Genomic DNA, 21,236 nt, shown 5'->3' with positions numbered 1-21,236 from the left:
CCTTTTAGAGGGTCGGGTATTTTTCTTTGTGAGGAGGTCAGGGCTCAGTGTGCATAACATATAAGGAACTACTGATTAGCTTAACAGTGGTTCACATTACCAGCAAGCATTCATTGTAACTGAAAACACTGTTTTAGACAGAGAATCTTACCCAAGTGTCTACTGATACCTAATATATCAACACGAGTTGATAAAGTAACAAATATTCAGGCTTACCGAGAACATTTTTACCTTTATTAACAAATATTGATATAACTGATATCAGCAGACACGAAGGTGAAATTATATTTATCATCCGAAAAATTCTTCATTAGTTTTCAATGAATATTGTACATCTCTGAACTCAGCACTGTCAATAGATTTGCAGTGCAACAATGTCATGGCATTGTGACATCATCAAGTTCATGACATCATAGCTTTGTCAGAGCATTGTGCAAAATATACTGTCAAAGCAATATCTCCTAGCAGATATCGTCACAAGTGATATCTCATGTGGAACACAGTTTTAGATGATAAAATGATTTTGACCAATGTTTAGTGGATACTGCTGGCAAGTGCTGTTCCAATACACTTGCATATTCGGCGAATCGAACTGTAGCCGTTCATGAATTTAATTTGTTGTACATGGTAACCAGAACAGAATATTAATGAATATTTACATTTTCTAATGGAGCATGTTTTACTCAAGAACTTCTGTCCTTTTTCAAGGTGAGATATGCAAGAATGACATATGTACTAGCCGTGCAGTAGTGCAACTGATGTCAGTTTGCAATGGCTGCACATGGTCCTGTTGACTATAGCTATTAGTCCATTACACACCATATGTGAGTGTTATGTCAGATCAGTGGTTATTACTATGATAAATTAAAAGTCAACGTGGGGTTCCATATTGCATCAATCACTTAAATATACAATATTGTAGTTGTGAATAATTATTCAAATGTGTTACCCAGTATTCATGACACATATATTTGCCACATAGTGTATTCGTTGCAGCCCTATTGCTGGCCACAAACAATTTTGGCAGTGTGGGCACCTTGGTGAATTTTAAAGTGAAACACAGGTTAAGGAGGTATGTTACAGAAAATGGTGGAATAACAAATGTTACAACTACTACTAATAATCCAGATTATTACAATAGGTGTCCTTGCCTTTTTGGTCATTTTTAATCTCTCATAACATTATATTACATTACATATGTGTGGAATTTTGCTTATCAAAATATTTTGACTTTGTTGCAAATATTAATTTCCCTAAACAGTAAGTAGTGGCTGGGGAATGACTCCATATGTCTTCTTGGCAGTTGGCAAGCCCCCAGAAGAGTACTTGATCCAGAAGTGCCTATGAAATGTGTTGTTGGCAGTTGTCCACCCATGAAGGATTTGAAATGGCAGTCGGCAAGCCTCTAGAAGAGTACTTGATCCAGAACTGCCCATGAAACATGTTGTTGGCAGTCATCCAGCCTCTGAAGGATTTCAGTGTCCACTTCCGCCCCCTGGATGTATTCTTAGTAGTAAAATAGTGTTCTGTTTACGAGAAGTTTCCATGACAGCTGGCAGGCGTCCAGAAGAGTACTTGATTCACATGTGCCTATGAATATCTTCTTGGCAGTCGAAATGCCTCTGAGGGACTTCAAGGTTTTCTTATGTCTCCTTGTCATGAACGTAGTAGTGGTTTCCCTCCATATGTCTTCTTGGCAGTTGGCAAGCCTCCAGAAGAGTACTTGATCCAGAAGTGCCTATGAAATGTGTTGTTGGCAGTTGTCCACCCATGAAGGATTTGAAATGGCAGTTGGCAAGCCTCCAGAAGACTACTTGATCCAGAAGTGCCTATGAAATGTGTTGTTGGCAGTTGTCCACCCATGAAGGATTTGAAATGGCAGTTGGCAAGCCTCCAGAAGAGTCCTCGATCCAGAAGTGCCCATGAAACATGTTGTTGGCAGTCATCCAGCCTCTGAAGGATTTCAGTGTCCACTTCCGCCCCCAGGATGTATTCTTAGTAGTAAAATACTATTCTGTTTACGAGAAGTTTCCATGACAGCTGGCTGGCATCCAGAAGAGTACTTGATCCACATGTGCCTATGAATATCTTTTTGGCAGTTGAAATGCCTCTGAGGGACTTCAAGGTTTTCTTATGTCTCCTTGTCATGAACGTAGTAGCAGTTTCTCTCCATATGTTTTCTTGGCACTTGGCAAGCCTCCAGAAGAGTACTTGATCCAGAAGTGCCTATGAAATGTGTTGTTGGCAGTTGTCCACCCATGAAGGATTTGAAATGGCAGTCGGCAAGCCTCCAGAAGAGTACTTGATCCAGAAGTGCCTATGAAATATGTTTTTGGGAGTCGTCCACACATGAAGGATTTGAAAAGGCAATTTTTCAAGCCTCCAGAAGAGTCCTTGATCCAGAAGATCCAGAAATGGCTATGAAACGTTGTTGGCAGTCGTCCACCCATGAAAGATTTGAAATGGCAATTTTTCAAGCCTCCAGAAGAGTACTTGATCCAGAAGATCCAGAAGTGGCTATGAAACATGTTGTTGGCAGTCGTCCACCCATGAAGGATTTGAAATGGCAATCGGGAAGCCTCCAGAAGAGTACTTGATCCAGAAGTGCCTATGAAACGTTGTTGGCAGTCGTCCACCCATGAAAAATTTGAAAAGGCAATTTTTCAAACCTCCAGAAGAGTACTTGATCCAGAAGATCCAGAAGTGGCTATGAAATGTGTTGTTGGCAGTCGTCCACCCATGGAGGATTTGAAATGGCAATCGGCAAGCCTCCAGAAGACTACTTGATCCAGAAGTACCTATGAAATATGTTTTTGGGAGTCATCCACCCATGAAGAATTTGAAATGGCAGTCGGCAAGCCTCCAGAAGAGTACTTGATCCAGAAGTGCCTTTGAAATATGTTGTTGGCAGTCATTCAGCCTCTGCAGGATTTCAATGTCCACTTCCGCCCCCAGGATGTATTCTTAGTAGTAAAATAGTGTTCTGTTTACGAGAAGTTTCCATGACAGCTGGCAGGCGTCCAGAAGAGTACTTGATTCACATGTGCCTATGAATATCTTCTTGGCAGTCGAAATGCCTCTGAGGGACTTCAAGGTTTTCTTATGTCTCCTTCTCATGAACGTAGTAGCAGTTTCTCTCCATATGTCTTCTTGGCAGTTGGCAAGCCTCCAGAAGAGTACTTGATCCAGAAGTGCCTATGAAATGTGTTGTTGGCAGTTGTCCACCCATGAAGGATTTGAAATGGCAGTCGGCAAGCCTCCAGAAAAGTACTTGATCCAGAAGTGCCTATGAAATGTGTTGCTGGCAGTTGTCCACCCATGAAGGATTTGAAATGGCAGTCGGCAAGCCTCTAGAAGAGTACTTGATCCAGAACTGCCCATGAAACATGTTGTTGGCAGTCATCCAGCCTCTGAAGGATTTCAGTGTCCACTTCCGCCCCCTGGATGTATTCTTAGTAGTGAAATAGTGTTCTGTTTACGAGAAGTTTCCATGACAGCTGGCAGGCGTCCAGAAGAGTACTTGATCCACATGTGCCTATGAATATCTTCTTGGCAGTCGAAATGCCTCTGAGGGACTTCAAGGTTTTCTTATGTCTCCTTGTCATGAACGTAGTAGCGGTTTCTCTCCATATGTCTTCTTGGCAGTTGGCAAGCCTCCAGAAGAGTACTTGATCCAGAAGTGCCTATGAAATGTGTTGTTGGCAGTTGTCCACCCATGAAGGATTTGAAATGGCAGTCGGCAAGCCTCCAGAAGAGTACTTGATCCAGAACTGCCCATGAAACATGTTGTTGGCAGTCATCCAGCCTCTGAAGGATTTCAGTGTCCACTTCCGCCCCCTGAATGTATTCTTAGTAGTAAAATAGTGTTCTGTTTACGAGAAGTTTCCATGACAGCTGGCAGGCGTCCAGAAGAGTACTTGATCCACATGTGCCTATGAATATCTTCTTGGCAGTCGAAATGCCTCTGAGGGACTTCAAGGTTTTCTTATGTCTCCTTGTCATGAACGTAGTAGCGGTTTCTCTCCATATGTCTTCTTGGCAGTTGGCAAGCCTCCAGAAGAGTCCTTGATCCAGAAGTGCCTATGAAACATGTTGTTGGCAGTTGTCCACCCATGAAGGATTTGAAATGGCAGTTGGCAAGCCTCCAGAAGAGTGCTTGATCCAGAAATGCCTATGCAACATGTTGTTGGCAGTCATCCAGCCTCTGCAGGATTTCAATGTCCACTTCCGCCCCCTGGATGTATTCTTAGTAGTAAAATAGTGTTCTGTTTACGAGAAGTTTCCATGACAGCTGGCTGGCATCCAGAAGAGTACTTGATCTACATGTGCCTATGAATATCTTCTTGGCAGTCGAAATGCCTCTGAGGGACTTCAAGGTTTTCTTATGTCTCCTTGTCATGAACGTAGTAGTGGTTTCTCTCCATATGTCTTCTTGGCAGTTGGCAAGCCTCCAGAAGAGTACTTGATCCAGAAGTGCCTATGAAATGTGTTGTTGGCAGTTGTCCACCCATGAAGGATTTGAAATGGCAGTCGGCAAGCCTCCAGAAGAGTCCTTGATCCAGGAGTGCCTATGAAATGTGTTGTTGGCAGTTGTCCACCCATGAAGGATTTGAAATGGCAGTCGGCAAGCCTCCAGAAGAGTACTTGATCCAGAAGTGGCTATGAAATATGTTTTTGGGAGTCGTCCACCCATGAAAGATTTGAAATGGCAGTCGGCAAGCCTCCAGAAGAGTACTTGATCCAGAAGTGGCTATGAAACATGTTTTTGGCAGTCGTCCACCCATGAAAGATTTGAAAAGGCAATTTTTCAAGCCTCCAGAAGAGTCCTTGGATCCAGAAGATCCAGAAGTGGCTATGAAACATGTTGTTGGCAGTCGTCCACCCATGAAGGATTTGAAATGGCAATCGGCAAGCCTCCAGAAGAGTACTTGATCCAGAAGTACCTATGAAATATGTTTTTGGGAGTCATCCACCCATGAAGAATTTGAAATGGCAGTCGGCAAGCCTCCAGAAGAGTACTTGATCCAGAAATGCCTATGCAACATGTTGTTGGCAGTCATCCAGCCTCTGAAGGATTTCAATGTCCACTTCCACCCCTAGAACGTCTGTCCAAACTGATGCAGGTTGATGTCATCCTAATAGTAAAGATAAAGAATATTTTAATGATTCATATCACTGATACCTACAACATATATAAAGAATGAACATTTTACATCACTGATAATTACTATACTGATTTTGACTGAGTTTGGTTTTATGCTACTTTCAGCACACATTCCTGGAACAACACATGTGGGTCTCCTACATAAAGACTGCACACATTGCACCTACAGTCAGGCCGCATTAATCCGAACACTTCTGTCTAATGACATGCTCAACGCAGAAGTGTCACCTCAGTTAACAATTACAATTGAAGTCAGCCGATGAAGACCAGCGCTAATCACAGGCGCTCACGAGGTAAGGCTATTATCCGAACCTCTTTGATGTACCACCGGATTAATGAAGCAAAACCATGTGTAACTAGCCAATCTGTTACCGCTCCGGATACCGAGACTGAAGCAACGGATTAATGAATCAACAAGTAATGAGTTTACATAGTAAACAAGATTGGTTACAGCCAGCTACTGTTCGGATATCGCGGGAATCGGATTGTCGGGGTCCGGACTAACGCGGCCTGACTGTATATGGGTACCCAAATCAGGGTCATTTTTGGTGTGATGAGAGAACACTTTCACCACTAGCTTTTACTACAGTTTTCAAATTTTGAGTGAATGAGTGAGTGAGTTTAGTTTTGCGCCACACTCAGCAATATTCAAGCTATATGGCGGCGGTCTGTAAATAATCAAGATTGTGAAAGCAAGATGAAAAATAAGCATCAAGAATCACACTTCTCAAGTGAATAAATTTTTGTGTGCAGATTTGTTCCCTTTTGTTGCTTTTAACAACATTCCAGTGGTGTCTCACGTAGTATCTAAGTGCCATGGCATGACATGGCGAGCCAACTTTTAAACCACTAGACTAGACCTACACCAGGAAACACTATCCAACATTCAAATATCTGCACGGGTGTATATTTTGAAGGAATGAGTTTGCTAAAACGTCATATCCCATTGTCATATACACGCATATTTTCCTCAAAATATAGGTTAGAAACTTACCTGCCTGGTTGTCTGCTGACTTGTTGAGAGTCGTCCACTCCTGTCAATGGAATGTCTTCTTGACAGTCGTCCAGCCTCTGGTGTCCAATTCTGCCCCAAGGATGATGGCGTCCTCAGTCCTAATAGTAAAGGTAAAGAATATTTCTAATCATTAATACTTACTACACAGATTATGAATGTGAAGCATATCCTGAATTGTGATAAGAAGGGCATAGTATCTCCTTTGCAGGACTTAGTGTTTCTTACGTAGGACTTAGTATTTCGTACGTAGAATTTAGTATCTGCTACATAGGCCACAGTATCTCCTGCGTGGGACATTTTAAGTATCTCCTATGTAGTATTTAGTATCTCCAGAATAGTATATTGTACGCTAGGCAACGATATGAGTCCTATCTCCTACACTGATCTTTTCACCATATGTAGGATGTATGAATTGCGGGGTAGGAATTGATAGCTCATATTATTGCCTACATACGACATAGTATCTCCTACATTGTACTTAATCTCCTCCACAGGACTTGTATCTCATACTTAGGAGCTATTAGTTCCTACATAGGACATAGTATCTCCTATCTGCGGCATATTATCTTCTATGTTGTACTTACTATCTCCTATGAAGGACTATTTCCTACGTAGCACTAAATACCTCCTGTAGATGATCCATGTATGTTAATATACACTGATCTGAACTGGTCAACTTATAGCCCTAGACATGCAAACCGTCTCCTGTTTTATTGTTTCAGTCTACAGTTATGTGTTTCATTTACAATTAGAGTCTACTACCATATGTTTGCATTTGCTATCAAAATCTACTGTTTCCTTCACTATTAGAGTCATACGTTCAACTAATTGTTGCACATTGCTGTCATGTGTTGGACCAACAGATAGTGAACTGTGGCAAAATTTCCACTTGCACTCACTTGATAGCCATCCTTAATAATCTGAACCTTAAGAGGTGGCAGACAGATATGTGCTACGTAGGTTTCTACTCCTACATAAACCACACATATTATGCATGCAAAGCAAATAAGTCAGATCATAGAAAAGAAGATTTAACCTGAATATCAAACTAAAATATTGCAATACTTTACCAGCAGGTGGTCCCAGTCGGCTAGTACACTGCCCTCAAAGTGACCATGTGGGACTTGCTCTGTCTAGGAACTACCTATTGAAGGAATTAATGGTGGGTAAGCACTAAGTTATGCCATCTCTGTGACAGCATCATGCAGGGCATGCATGAGGGGGCCCTATCTACACTAACCCCTAAACTACCAGTCAAGTGCAGTCAGCATTGGGTCTACTGGGGGTGCTGAAAAGACTGGGGCACAGAGTGTGCCAGCCCTAACTAGCTGGTCTGTTGCTACAACAACCATCCTGACTGTACAATCAGGCCCTAGCACCGAACCTACTCCACAGTACCATCGGCGGGGGGCTACGCGAAAGCGGAGACACTGTAGAGCCACCATTAGACAAAAACTCATCCCACTGGTCACTTGGAAAAGCAGTGTACTGAAGTCCGTGTAGAGTCCAGAATGTGTCAGGGTTCCTGGGTCTGAAAGAAACGAGTCATGCATAAGCATCAGGAATCACTCTTTCACCTGTGCAGATTTGTTTAATAACAGTGAAGTATATGTGGCTTTAGCAATATTCCAAGGGTGGGCATCAGAAGTGTGTGTCACACATAAGATATAAGTGGGGAATGGAGTCCTGGAACTCGGCATAGTGAGCGAACGCTTCAACTACTACATTACATCTCTGTTTACATGCAGGAAATAGTATCCATATTTCCCATCCATCTCTGCATAGGTCTATCATTTGATTGTTTGAGAAACTTGCCTCTGTTATCTGTAATATAACTTAAAACATTGCACAAAGCGTAGAGGTGAATAAGGGTACATTTGATGTTTTCTTGAAAAGATTGTTTGAAAGTTTTGAAACACTTGCCCATCGGGTCCTCGGTTGCCTTCTTGGCAGTCGTCCTGCCTTCAGGAGAGCCCTTGGTCCACTTCGGTCCATGAGATGTCTCCTTGGCGGCCGTCTTGCTTCCTAAATGTAAAGAAAGATTAAATAATTAACATCACTGATACTTAGTACGTTTTTAGTGAATACCAAAAGTATATGCTGAAATGCGAAAAGAGCTCTAACATGAAATATGCCATATAACCGTGCACAGAGCTTCAAGGTGAATACGGGTACATTTGATGTTTTCTAGACACTTACTACATTTTCAATGAATACCAAAAGCATATACTGAATCGAGAAAAATCTCTTATCTGCAATTTAACTTACAACCTTGCACAGAGCTTCAAGGTGAATAAAGGTACATTTGGTGTTTTCTTAAAGAGATTGTTTGAAACACTTGCCTCCCGGGTCCTCGGTTGCCCTCTTGGCAGTCGTCCTGCCTCCAGGAGAGCCCTTGGTCCACTTCGGTCTATGGGATGTCTCCTTGGCGGCCGGCCTGCTCCTAAATGTAAAGAAAGATTAAATAATTAACATCATTGATACTTACTACATTTTCATTAAATACCAAAAGTATATGCTGAATTGGGGAAAATGTGTTATATGTAAGATAACTTACAACCTTGGACAGAGCTTCAAGGTGAATAAGGGTACATTTGGCATTTTCTTGAAAAGATTGTTTGAAACACTTGCCTCCCTGGTCCTCGGTTGCCTTCTTGGCAGTCGTTCTGCCTTCAGGAGAGCCCTTGGTCCACTTCGGTCCATGGGATGTCTCCTTGGCAGCCGGCCTGCTCCTAAATGTGTAGAAAGATTAAATAATTAAGATAATTGATACTTACTACATTTTCATTAAATACCAAAAGTATATGCTGAATCGGGAAAAATGTGTTAACGTAAGATAACTTACAACCTTGCACAGAGCTTCAAGGTGAATAAGGGTACATTTGGTATTTTCTTCAAAAGATTGTTTGAAACACTTGCCTCCCGGGTCCTCGGTTGCCTTCTTGGCAGTCATTCTGCCTTCAGGAGAGCCCTTGGTCCACTTCGGTCCATGGGATGTCTCCTTGGCAGCCGGCCTGCTCCTAAATGTAAAGAAAGATTAAATAATTAACATCACTGACAGTTAGCACGTTTTTAATGAATACCAAAAGTATATGCTGAATCGGGAAAAATGTGTTATCTGTAATATAACGTACAACCTTGCACAGAGCTTCAAGGTGAATAAGGGTACATTTGGTGTTTCCTTGAAAAGATTGTTTGAAACACTTGCCTCCCGGGTCCTCGGTTGCCTTCTTGGCAGTCGTCCTGCCTCCAGGAGAGCCCTTGGTCCACTTTGGTCCATGGGATGTCTCCTTGGCGGCCGTCCTGCTTCCTAAATGTAAAGAAAGATTAAATAATTAACATCACTGATACTTGGTACGTTTTTAGTGAATACCAAAAGTATATGCTGAAATGCGAAAAGAGCTCTAACATGAAATATGCCATATAACCGTGCACAGAGCTTCAAGGTGAATACGGGTACATTTGATGTTTTCTAGACACTTACTACATTTTCAATGAATACCAAAAGTATATACTGAATCGAGAAAAATCTCTTATCTGCAATATAACTTACAATCTTGCACAGAGCTTCAAGGTGAATAAAGGTACATTTGGTGTTTTCTTAAAGAGATTGTTTGAAACACTTGCCTCCCTGGTCCTCGGTTGCCCTCTTGGCAGTCGTCCTGCCTCCAGGAGAGCCCTTGGTCCACTTCGGTCCATGGGATGTCTCCTTGGCGGCCGTCCTGCTCCTAAATGTAAAGAAAGATTTAATAATTAACATCATTGATACTTACTACATTTTCATTAAATACCAAAAGTATATGCTGAATTGGGAAAAATGTGTTATCTGTAAGATAACGTACAACCTTGGACAGAGCTTCAAGGTGAATAAGGGTACATTTGGCATTTTCTTCAAAAGATTGTTTGAAACACTTGCCTCCCGTGTCCTCGGGTTGCCTTCTTGGCAGTCGTCCTGCCTCCAGGAGAGCCCTTGGTCCACTTCGGTCCATGGGATGTCTCCTTGGCGGCCGTCCTGCTCCTAAATGTAAAGAAAGATTAAATAATTAACATCACTGATACTTAGTACGTTTTTAATGAATACCAAAAGTATATGCTGAAATGCGAAAAGATCTCTAACATGAAATATGCCTTATAACCGTGCACAGAGCTTCAAGGTGAATATGGGTACATTTGATGTTTTCTTGATACTTACTACATTTTCAGTGAATACCAAAAGTATATGCTGAATCGAGAAAAATCTCTTATCTGCAATATAACTTACAACCTTGCACAGAGCTTCAAGGTGAATAAAGGTACATTTGGTGTTTTCTTAAAGAGATTGTTTGAAACACTTGCCTCGCTGGTCCTCGGTTGCCTTCTTGGCAGTCGTCCTGCCTCCAGGAGAGCCCTTGGTCCACTTCGGTCCATGGGATGTCTCCTTGGCGGCCGTCCTGCTCCTAAATGTAAAGAAAGATTAAATAATTAACATCACTGATACTTAGTACGTTTTTAATGAATACCAAAAGTATATGCTGAAATGCGAAAATAGGTCTAACATGAAATATGCCTTAGAACCGTGCACAGAGCTTCAAGGTGAATAAGGGTACATTTGATGTTTTCTTGATACTTACTACATTTTCAGTGAATACCAAAAGTATATACTGTATCGGGAAAAATCTCTTATCTCTAATATGACTTGCAATCTTCCACAGAGCTTCAAGGTGAATAAGGGTACATTTGGAATTTTCTTCAAAAGATTGTTTGAAACACTTGCCTCCCGGGTCCTCGGTTGCCTTCTTGGCAGTCGTCCTGCCTCCAGGAGAGCCCTTGTTCCACTTCGGTCCATGGGATGTCTCCTTGGCAGCCGGCCTGCTCCTAAATGTAAAGAAAGATTTAATAATTAACATCATTGATACTTACTACATTTTCATTAAATACCAAAAGTATATGCTGAATTGGGGAAAATGTGTTATATGTAAGATAACTTACAACCTTGGACAGAGCTTCAAGGTGAATAAGGGTACATTTGGCATTTTCTTGAAAAGATTGTTTGAAACACTTGCCTCCCTGGTCCTCGGTTGCCTTCTTGGCAGTCGTTCTGCCTTCAGGAGAGCCCTTGGTCCACTTCGGTCCATGGGATGTCTCCTTGGCAGCCGGCCTGCTCCTAAATGTGTAGAAAGATTAAATAATTAAGATCATTGATACTTACTACATTTTCATTAAATACCAAAAGTATATGCTGAATCGGGAAAAATGTGTTAACGTAAGATAACTTACAACCTTGCACAGAGCTTCAAGGTGAATAAGGGTACATTTGGCATTTTCTTCAAAAGATTGTTTGAAACACTTGCCTCCCGGGTCCTCGGTTGCCTTCTTGGCAGTCATTCTGCCTTCAGGAGAGCCCTTGGTCCACTTCGGTCCATGGGATGTCTCCTTGGCAGCCGGCCTGCTCCTAAATGTAAAGAAAGATTAAATAATTAACATCACTGACAGTTAGCACGTTTTTAATGAATACCAAAAGTATATGCTGAATCGGGAAAAATGTGTTATCTGTAATATAACGTACAACCTTGCACAGAGCTTCAAGGTGAATAAGGGTACATTTGGTGTTTCCTTGAAAAGATTGTTTGAAACACTTGCCTCCCGGGTCCTCGGTTGCCTTCTTGGCAGTCGTCCTGCCTCCAGGAGAGCCCTTGGTCCACTTTGGTCCATGGGATGTCTCCTTGGCGGCCGTCCTGCTTCCTAAATGTAAAGAAAGATTAAATAATTAACATCACTGATACTTGGTACGTTTTTAGTGAATACCAAAAGTATATGCTGAAATGCGAAAAGAGCTCTAACATGAAATATGCCATATAACCGTGCACAGAGCTTCAAGGTGAATACGGGTACATTTGATGTTTTCTAGACACTTACTACATTTTCAATGAATACCAAAAGTATATACTGAATCGAGAAAAATCTCTTATCTGCAATATAACTTACAATCTTGCACAGAGCTTCAAGGTGAATAAAGGTACATTTGGTGTTTTCTTAAAGAGATTGTTTGAAACACTTGCCTCCCTGGTCCTCGGTTGCCCTCTTGGCAGTCGTCCTGCCTCCAGGAGAGCCCTTGGTCCACTTCGGTCCATGGGATGTCTCCTTGGCGGCCGTCCTGCTCCTAAATGTAAAGAAAGATTTAATAATTAACATCATTGATACTTACTACATTTTCATTAAATACCAAAAGTATATGCTGAATTGGGAAAAATGTGTTATCTGTAAGATAACGTACAACCTTGGACAGAGCTTCAAGGTGAATAAGGGTACATTTGGCATTTTCTTCAAAAGATTGTTTGAAACACTTGCCTCCCGTGTCCTCGGGTTGCCTTCTTGGCAGTTGTCCTGCCTCCAGGAGAGCCCTTGGTCCACTTCGGTCCATGGGATGTCTCCTTGGCGGCCGTCCTGCTCCTAAATGTAAAGAAAGATTAAATAATTAACATCACTGATACTTAGTACGTTTTTAATGAATACCAAAAGTATATGCTGAAATGCGAAAAGATCTCTAACATGAAATATGCCTTATAACCGTGCACAGAGCTTCAAGGTGAATATGGGTACATTTGATGTTTTCTTGATACTTACTACATTTTCAGTGAATACCAAAAGTATATGCTGAATCGAGAAAAATCTCTTATCTGCAATATAACTTACAACCTTGCACAGAGCTTCAAGGTGAATAAAGGTACATTTGGTGTTTTCTTAAAGAGATTGTTTGAAACACTTGCCTCGCTGGTCCTCGGTTGCCTTCTTGGCAGTCGTCCTGCCTCCAGGAGAGCCCTTGGTCCACTTTAGTCCATGGGATGTCTCCTTGGCAGCCGGCCTGCTCCTAAATGTGTAGAAAGATTAAATAATTAAGATCATTGATACTTACTACATTTTCATTAAATACCAAAAGTATATGCTGAATCGGGAAAAATGTGTTAACGTAAGATAACTTACAACCTGGCACAGAGCTTCAAGGTGAATAAGGGTACATTTGGTGTTTCCTTGAAAAGATTGTTTGAAACACTTGCCTCCCGTGTCCTCGGGTTGCCTTCTTGGCAGTCGTCCTGCCTCCAGGAGAGCCCTTGGTCCACTTCGGTCCATGGGATGTCTCCTTGGCGGCCGTCCTGCTCCTAAATGTAAAGAAAGATTAAATAATTAACATCACTGATACTTAGTACGTTTTTAATGAATACCAAAAGTATATGCTGAAATGCGAAAAGAGCTCTAACATGAAATATGCCTTATAACCGTGCACAGAGCTTCAAGGTGAATATGGGTACATTTGATGTTTTCTTGATACTTACTACATTTTCAGTGAATACCAAAAGTATATACTGAATCGGGAAAAATCTCTTATCTCTAATATGACTTGCAATCTTCCACAGAGCTTCAAGGTGAATAAGGGTACATTTGGAATTTTCTTCAAAAGATTGTTTGAAACACTTGCCTCCCGGGTCCTCGGTTGCCTTCTTGGCAGTCGTCCTGCCTCCAGGAGAGCCCTTGGTCCACTTCGGTCCATGGGATGTCTCCTTGGCAGCCGGCCTGCTCCTAAATGTAAAGAAAGATTTAATAATTAACATCATTGATACTTACTACATTTTCATTAAGTATGAAAAGTATACGCTGAATCGGGAAAAATGTGTTAACGTAAGATAACTTACAACCTTGCACAGAGGTTCAAGGTGAATAAGGGTACATTTGGCATTTTCTTCAAAAGATTGTTTGAAACACTTGCCTCCCGTGTCCTCGGGTTGCCTTCTTGGCAGTCGTCCTGCCTCCAGGAGAGCCCTTGGTCCACTTCGGTCCATGGGATGTCTCCTTGGCGGCCGTCCTGCTCCTAAATGTAAAGAAAGATTAAATAATTAACATCACTGATACTTAGTACGTTTTTAATGAATACCAAAAGTATATGCTGAAATGCGAAAATAGGTCTAACATGAAATATGCCTTATAACCGTGCACAGAGCTTCAAGGTGAATAAGGGTACATTTGATGTTTTCTTGATACTTACTACATTTTCAGTGAATACCAAAAGTATATACTGAATCGGGAAAAATCTCTTATCTCTAATATGACTTGCAATCTTCCACAGAGCTTCAAGGTGAATAAGGGTACATTTGGCATTTTCTTGAAAAGATTGTTTGAAACACTTGCTTCCCGGGTCCTCGGGTTGCCTTCTTGGCAGTCGTCCTGTCTCCAGGAGAGCCCTTGGTTCACTTCGGTCCATGGGACGTCTCCTTGGCGGCCGTCCTGCTCCTAAATGTAAAGAAAGATTAAATAATTAACATCATTGATACTTACTAAATTTTCATTAAATACCAAAAGTATATGCTGAATCGTGAAAAATATGTTATGTGTAATATAACTTACAACCTTGCACAGAGGTTCAAGGTGAATAATGGTACATTTAGCGTTTTCTTGATACTTACTACGTTTTCAATGAATACCAAAAGTATATACTGAATCGGGAAAAATCTCTTATCTGTAATATAACTTGCAATCTTCCACAGAGCTTCAAGGTGAATAAGGGTACATCTGGTGTTTTCTTGAAAAGATTGTTTGAAACACTTGCCTTCCGGGTCCTCGGGTTGCCTTCTTGGCAGTCGTCCTGCCTCCAGGAGAGCCCTTGGTCCACTTCGGTCCATGGGATGTCTCCTTGGCGGCCGTCCTGCTCCTAAATGTAAAGAAAGATTAAATAATTAACATCACTGATACTTAGTACGTTTTTAATGAATACCAAAAGTATATGCTGAAATGCGAAAAGAGCTCTAACATGAAATATGCCTTATAACCGTGCACAGAGCTTCAAGGTGAATATGGGTACATTTGATGTTTTCTTGATACTTACTACATTTTCAGTGAATACCAAAAGTATATGCTGAATCGGGAAAAATCTCTTATCTCTAATATGACTTGCAATCTTCCACAGAGCTTCAAGGTGAATAAGGGTACATTTGGAATTTTCTTCAAAAGATTGTTTGAAACACTTGCCTCCCGGGTCCTCGGTTGCCTTCTTGGCAGTCGTCCTGCCTCCAGGAGAGCCCTTGGTCCACTTCAGTCCATGGGATGTCTCCTTGGCAGCCGGCCTGCTCCTAAATGTAAAGAAAGATTTAATAATTAACATCATTGATACTTACTACATTTTCATTAAGTACGAAAAGTATACGCTGAATCGGGGAAAACGTGTTATGTGTAATATAACTTACAACCTTGGACAGAGCTTCAAGGTGAATAAGGGTACATTTGGCATTTTCTTCAAAAGATTGTTTGAAACACTTGCCTCCCGTGTCCTCGGGTTGCCTTCTTGGCAGTCGTCCTGCCTCCAGGAGAGCCCTTGGTCCACTTCGGTCCATGGGATGTCTCCTTGGCGGCCGTCCTGCTCCTAAATGTAAAGAAAGATTAAATAATTAACATCACTGATAATTAGTATGTTTTTAGTGAATGCCAAACGTATATGCTGAAATGCGAAAATAGGTCTAACATGAAATATGCCTTATAACCGTGCACAGAGCTTCAAGGTGAATAAGGGTACATTTGATGTTTTCTTGATACTTACTACGTTTTCAATGAATACCAAAAGTATACACTGAATTGGGAAAAATCTGTTATCTGCAATATAACTTACAACCTTGCACAGAGCTTCAAGGTGAATAATGGTACATTTAGCGTTTTCTTGATACTTACTACCTTTTCAGTGAATACCAAAAGTATATACTGAATCGGGAAAAATCTCTTATCTGTAATATAACTTGCAATCTTCCACAGTGCTTCAAGGTGAATAAGGGTACATTTGGCATTTTCTTCAAAAGATTGTTTGAAACACTTGCCTCCCGGGTCCTCGGGTTGCCTTCTTGGCAGTCGTCCTGTCTCCAGGAGAGCCCTTGGTCCACTTCGGTCCATGGGACGTCTCCTTGGCGGCCGTCCTGCTCCTAAATGTAAAGAAAGATTAAATAATTAACATCATTGATACTTACTAAATTTTCATTAAATACCAAAAGTATATGCTGAATCGTGAAAAATATGTTATGTGTAATATAACTTACAACCTTGCACAGAGGTTCAAGGTGAATAATGGTACATTTAGCGTTTTCTTGATACTTACTACGTTTTCAATGAATACCAAAAGTATATACTGAATCGGGAAAAATCTCTTATCTGTAATATAACTTGCAATCTTCCACAGAGCTTCAAGGTGAATAAGGGTACATCTGGTGTTTTCTTGAAAAGATTGTTTGAAACACTTGCCTCCCGGGTCCTCGGGTTGCCTTCTTGGCAGTCGTCCTGCCTCCAGGAGAGCCCTTGGTCCACTTCGGTCCATGGGATGTCTCCCTGGCGGCCGTCCTGCTCCTAAATGTAAAGAAAGATTAAATAATTAACATCACTGATAATTAGTATGTTTTTAGTGAATACCAAAAGTATATGCTGAAATGCGAAAAGAGCTCTAACATGAAATATGCCTTATAACCGTGCACAAAGCGTAAAGGTGAATAAGGGTACATTTGATGTTTTCTTGATACTTACTACGTTTTCAATGAATACCAAAAAATACGAAACGTATGTGTTGAGTTTTTGCAGAGCTTGTGTCCTATGAGTATAGGTTGTTAAACAAACAACAAACAAAAACAAACTAGCATTAAAATATTGACACAGTTCGCTATTTGTTACGAGGGTGGGGTGCAGAGAAAGGGAGAGCCAGGTGTGAAAGACATGATGGAGACGGCACAGCACGGGCTCATGAATCAATAATCTTGTCGGCACTTATGCGGGTGCTTCTCGAACACCTTGCTGTCCTATTCTCTACCCCCTCGTAACAAATAGTGAACTGTGTCAATATTTGCACTGGCTTGCATTTCTACTATCTATCCTGCCGTATAGCCAAACATTTCTCAACTTAATAACCTTATTTAATTCATAATCGGAACCTTCAAAGGTAGGAGATAATATGTCCTACGTAGGTCTCAACTCCTACGTATGCCCTACGTAGGAAATAGTGACACACAGAAACATTTCACCGTGGCCCTGCTACCCTCCCATAGATTATGACTGAGTGAGTGTAGATTTACACCGCTTCTAGCAATATTCAGGCAACATCACGGCCGGGAACAACTCAGAGGCTTCACATATTGTACACATTTGGAAAATCGAATCACGTTCGTTTTAGGGAGCGAACGCTTTAACCACTTAGTTGTCGCACATTCCGCCATTTTGAATGCAAAGCAAATATGTCGGGTCGTGGAAAATAAGATTTAAAATGAATATCAAAATGAGATAATGCAATATTTTACCAGAAGATGGTTCCAGTCGGCCTGTACACTACCCTCAAAGTGACCATGTGGGACTTGCTCTGCCTGGGAACTACCTATTGAAGGAATTAATGGTGGGTAAGCACTAAGTTATGCCATCTATAGACAGCATCATGCAGGGCATGCACGAAGGGGGCCCTATCTACACTAACCCCTAAACTACCAGTCAAGTGCAGTCAGCATTGGGTCTACTGGGGGTGCTGAAAAGACTGGGGCACAGAGTGTGCCAGCCCTAACTAGCTGGTCTGTTGCTACAACAACCATCCTGACTGTACAATCAGGCCCTAGCACCGAACCTACTCCACAGTACCATCGGCGGGGGGCTACGCGAAAGCGGAGACACTGTAGAGCCACCATCAGACAAAACTCATCCCACAGGTCACTCGGAAAAGTAGTGTACTGAAGTCCATGTAGAAAGGGGGTGGAGGGACGTAACACCAAATCCAGAATGCGCCAGGGTTCCTGCGTCTGAAAGAAATGAGTCGTGTATAGGCATGAGGAATCACGCTTCAAATGCGTGTTCAATAACAATGTAGTGTGGGTGGTTTTGAGCTTTCAGCAATCAGAAGTGGGCACCACACATAGTACCTAAGTGGAGAAGGGAACCCTGACATTCGGCATGGCGAGCCAACACTGGACTACATCACCTCTCCATTTACATGCAGGAAATAGTATCTACCTATCCCATCTATACCTACGTTGCTGTAACTGTGAGGGAATGAGTATGCACAATACATTCAAAAGTCATTATCGTAAACAAACATGTTTTCTTCAAAGTAGAGTAGAGTTTGAAGATGTTACCTGCCTGTTAATCTGTCTTCTTGGCAGTTGTTCTGCTCCCAGCACCATTGCGTCCACGGTCCTAGTGAAATAATGAATATTTCACATCACTGACGCTCAATCACTCATCATTGACACTTACTACACGGTTTACGAATGCGAAAAGGTATGTTGCATTGTGAAAATAACCACTAACCTGGTGTATTCTTGGTCGTCCTCGGAAACCTGGTTGAGAGAGTAAGTACGTCCGCGATTTGTGCAAGAGTCGGTGCAAGTGACTCCAAGCGTGGGTCGGTCACTCGCTTACAACAAAGAGTGCAGTTGTAGATCACAAAGGGCAAATTAGACATCTTACATAACCTAATCCCAGTCGCCAAACCCGAAACAAAGGGCAACAATTACTGAAAAACACCTCAGTGACAGGCGTCTGCACAGACATTTTTTTCCGATTTAACATGAAGCCGAGTAAGATCTGATAACAATTTCCCTTATTATTAAAACACAAGACAACAACAACAACAAAAAAATGAATTTATGAATTTATGTAAGCAAATGTAATTAACACATAAGAAACAGTTAAAAAGATACAGGTGTCATGTATTCAAAATTTAAATTACAATTCAAAACAAAACTGACATATATGTATTGCTGATTCAATACGAATGAAATAACGGTACCTGCGCAGAAATGTCGCACCGAATGCAGTAAAGACGTTGACTGTCCATAGAACTTAGAAATGTAGCTGTTCACTATTTCCTGTCAAATACTAGTATATAGTCCCAAGACCGGTTTAAGAATCACAGTGAGTTTAGTTTCACGCCACACTCAGCAATATTCCAGCGATACGGTGGCGGTCTGTATATAATCAAGTCTGTACCAGACAAGCCAGTGATCAACATCATGAGCATCGATCTGCGCAATTGTTAATCAATGTCAAACAGGTCAGCGAGCCTGACCACCCTATCCTGTTAGTCGCCCCTCACAAGCAGAGTCGCCTTTTGTGGCAAGCGTGGGTTGCTGAAAGCCTATTCACACATAGTACCTAAGGACCTTCACGGATCTTAAGAATCACAAATTGATTTTCCCCTAAATAGACACCTAAAAGTACATTTTATTTCATTTCTAATAACACTGCAGAAACAGAGTTCATCGAAAGTATTCGTGGTGGTTACGGAAAGGGGCGGATGGTGACGAATGATGGAGTGCGACGAGTCTTCTTGGAGGTTACAATAAAGGGCGAGTGATGCCGAATGCGCTCGTTGCACCATTTCCTACTTTGGGGGCGATGGGGTCACGCCGAAAACCCGGGTTCGATTCACCACGTGGCTGAAGCCCATTTTCTTGTGTCCACCGCCGTGATATTGCTGGAATATTGCTAAAAAGCGGCGTAAAACTAAACTCACTCACTCACTCCTACCCGGAATAACACGAGTTGGTCACGAATGTTCTTGGAGGTTACAGAAGGGGGCGTGTGATGACGAATGCATGGCGTGCGCGCTTGCAGAAACGAGTTCGTATTGTTCCAGATGAGATATTTGACATGAAAGCATATATGTATGTATTTATATGAAAGCTGTAAAATATTCTTTTTTTTCAATTTTACTGTCACTCTTTTGAGATGGAAAGGCCTGTTGTACCATGACAATGAATATGTATGCTTATTTTGATGATGTTATACTCACTTATAGGCAATAAATCATGCAAAATTTGTATAGAAAGCAAGACAATTTAAACAGTATTGATATGGTGCTACCAGATTGCCATATTGTATGTTGTAAATATATGACTGTCATCACCAAAATGGATGGACTGGATACCATCACAGAACTAGAATACTAAAACATATTTTTTTGAAGTGCCGAAGTATTTTTGAAATGTTCCTAACCAAAATAAACGGCTGAAAAGATAATGTTCAGTTTTTATCTCAGGGTGTGTGTCTTGCAAATATAAGAACGTTTCAATAATTTTTTTCATATGAAAATGAGAGTGTTTTGTTGTCATTGAAACTTCATTCTAGTAACACACCAAATTCGGTTGAAAATTTCCCATAAATAAAAAAACGACATATTACACTTATTTTCATTTCGACACCAACATGTTGTTCAAGGAATACAATTACTAGTGTTCCCGTAGAGAAACGGCGTTCAGAAAGTCGTTTGAAACGAAGTTAAAAATCCGATCCGCTTTCCGGCCACTGCACAGTGTCCAGTCCTTCACCAACACACAAGGCGACGACCAAGTGCACTGGTGGCGTGCTAAACATAAAGGGTACCCGGTACTACCGATCATCTATCTTTACATCAATTCCGCACCTCCGAGCTCCCATGCGTTAACAGTAAAGAGAGGTACGTGTCATTTGAAGTTCCGTTAGAACAGCAGGGGTAATGTATATCATTTGACTAAATATACCATAAATAAAACAAAAATACTTTTCTGAAACACAAAGCGGAAAATACTACCTACTGAGAGGCAGGGTGCCAATTTTATTTCCAAGAGCTCATGGGTACCTTGGACGAGCAGAGAAGGCAGTGGTACGCGGGCTTGCTCTCTGCCATGCCTTCCGTTTCCTCCACCAAACTTCGTGACACAACTTCCAGCCATCGCATGCTGTCGTGAAGGTCTCGTCGTGAGCTGACCACGCTTGCAGGAGACGGGCTCCATTTCCTTTCATTTTCTGAAGTTTTCTTGGCCTTTCGCAATTTCGATTTCTTTCCTCACCAGCATATCCACTTCTCTTCTTTAGAATTAGGGGTATGCTCCTTAGCCCTCTTCCTAGGACCCAACCTTTCTACATTGAACCAATTCATCGTTTACTTTCGAAGTTTGTGAGTGAAAAAAGTACGTGTATTAAAAGTCGAAAATAACAAATGGTCATCCATCCTCTATATTCGATACCCTAAACCTACCTATAATTGGTGGAAAACATCTCACTAAGTGGAATACATTTATCGACCTGGCACAAATGTGA

The 21,236-nt window shown here is 41.5% G+C and overlaps 1 protein-coding gene and 1 long non-coding RNA gene across 2 annotated transcripts; one reads left to right on the top strand and one right to left on the bottom strand.

Moving 5' to 3' along the window:
• Positions 1 to 5,284: 5,284 nt before the first annotated feature.
• LOC137296751 (uncharacterized) lies at positions 5,285 to 7,769 on the top strand. The gene is made up of 3 exons (XR_010957662.1): positions 5,285 to 5,457; positions 6,146 to 6,289; positions 7,253 to 7,769. It is a non-coding gene; the product is annotated as an uncharacterized lncRNA (long non-coding RNA).
• Positions 7,770 to 7,905: 136 nt separating this feature from the next.
• LOC137297206 (serine/arginine repetitive matrix protein 3-like) lies at positions 7,906 to 20,939 on the bottom strand. Its single transcript, XM_067829219.1, has 9 exons — positions 20,776 to 20,939; positions 16,431 to 16,532; positions 15,466 to 15,567; positions 11,510 to 11,610; positions 11,148 to 11,322; positions 9,095 to 9,199; positions 8,811 to 8,911; positions 8,103 to 8,204; positions 7,906 to 7,913 (listed from the first exon to the last, which is right to left on the bottom strand). Exons 1-9 carry the CDS (start codon positions 20,937 to 20,939, stop codon positions 7,906 to 7,908), a joined length of 960 nt encoding a protein of 319 aa, XP_067685320.1.
• Between the last annotated feature and the right edge of the window lie 297 nt (positions 20,940 to 21,236).

This window comes from Haliotis asinina, chromosome 9 (assembly GCF_037392515.1).
Source record: "Haliotis asinina isolate JCU_RB_2024 chromosome 9, JCU_Hal_asi_v2, whole genome shotgun sequence".
Lineage (NCBI taxonomy): Eukaryota > Metazoa > Mollusca > Gastropoda > Lepetellida > Haliotidae > Haliotis > Haliotis asinina.
The sequence above is the reverse complement of the archived record's forward strand: the minus strand, read 5'-3'. Positions and strand labels throughout refer to the sequence as shown.

What these genes read in the sequence shown, in the direction of transcription:
- LOC137297206 (XM_067829219.1), bottom strand. Translation starts at nt 20,939, where the DNA reads ATGAAAGGAAATGGAGCCCGTCTCCTGCAAGCGTGGTCAGCTCACGAC. An exon ending in GCAACCCGAGGACCCGGGAG is followed by an intron (nt 15,568 to 16,430) that starts GCAAGTGTTTCA and finishes CTTTACATTTAG; the next exon opens with GAGCAGGACGGCCGCCAAGG. An exon ending in GGCAACCGAGGACCCGGGAG is followed by an intron (nt 11,323 to 11,509) that starts GCAAGTGTTTCA and finishes CTACACATTTAG; the next exon opens with GAGCAGGCCGGCTGCCAAGG.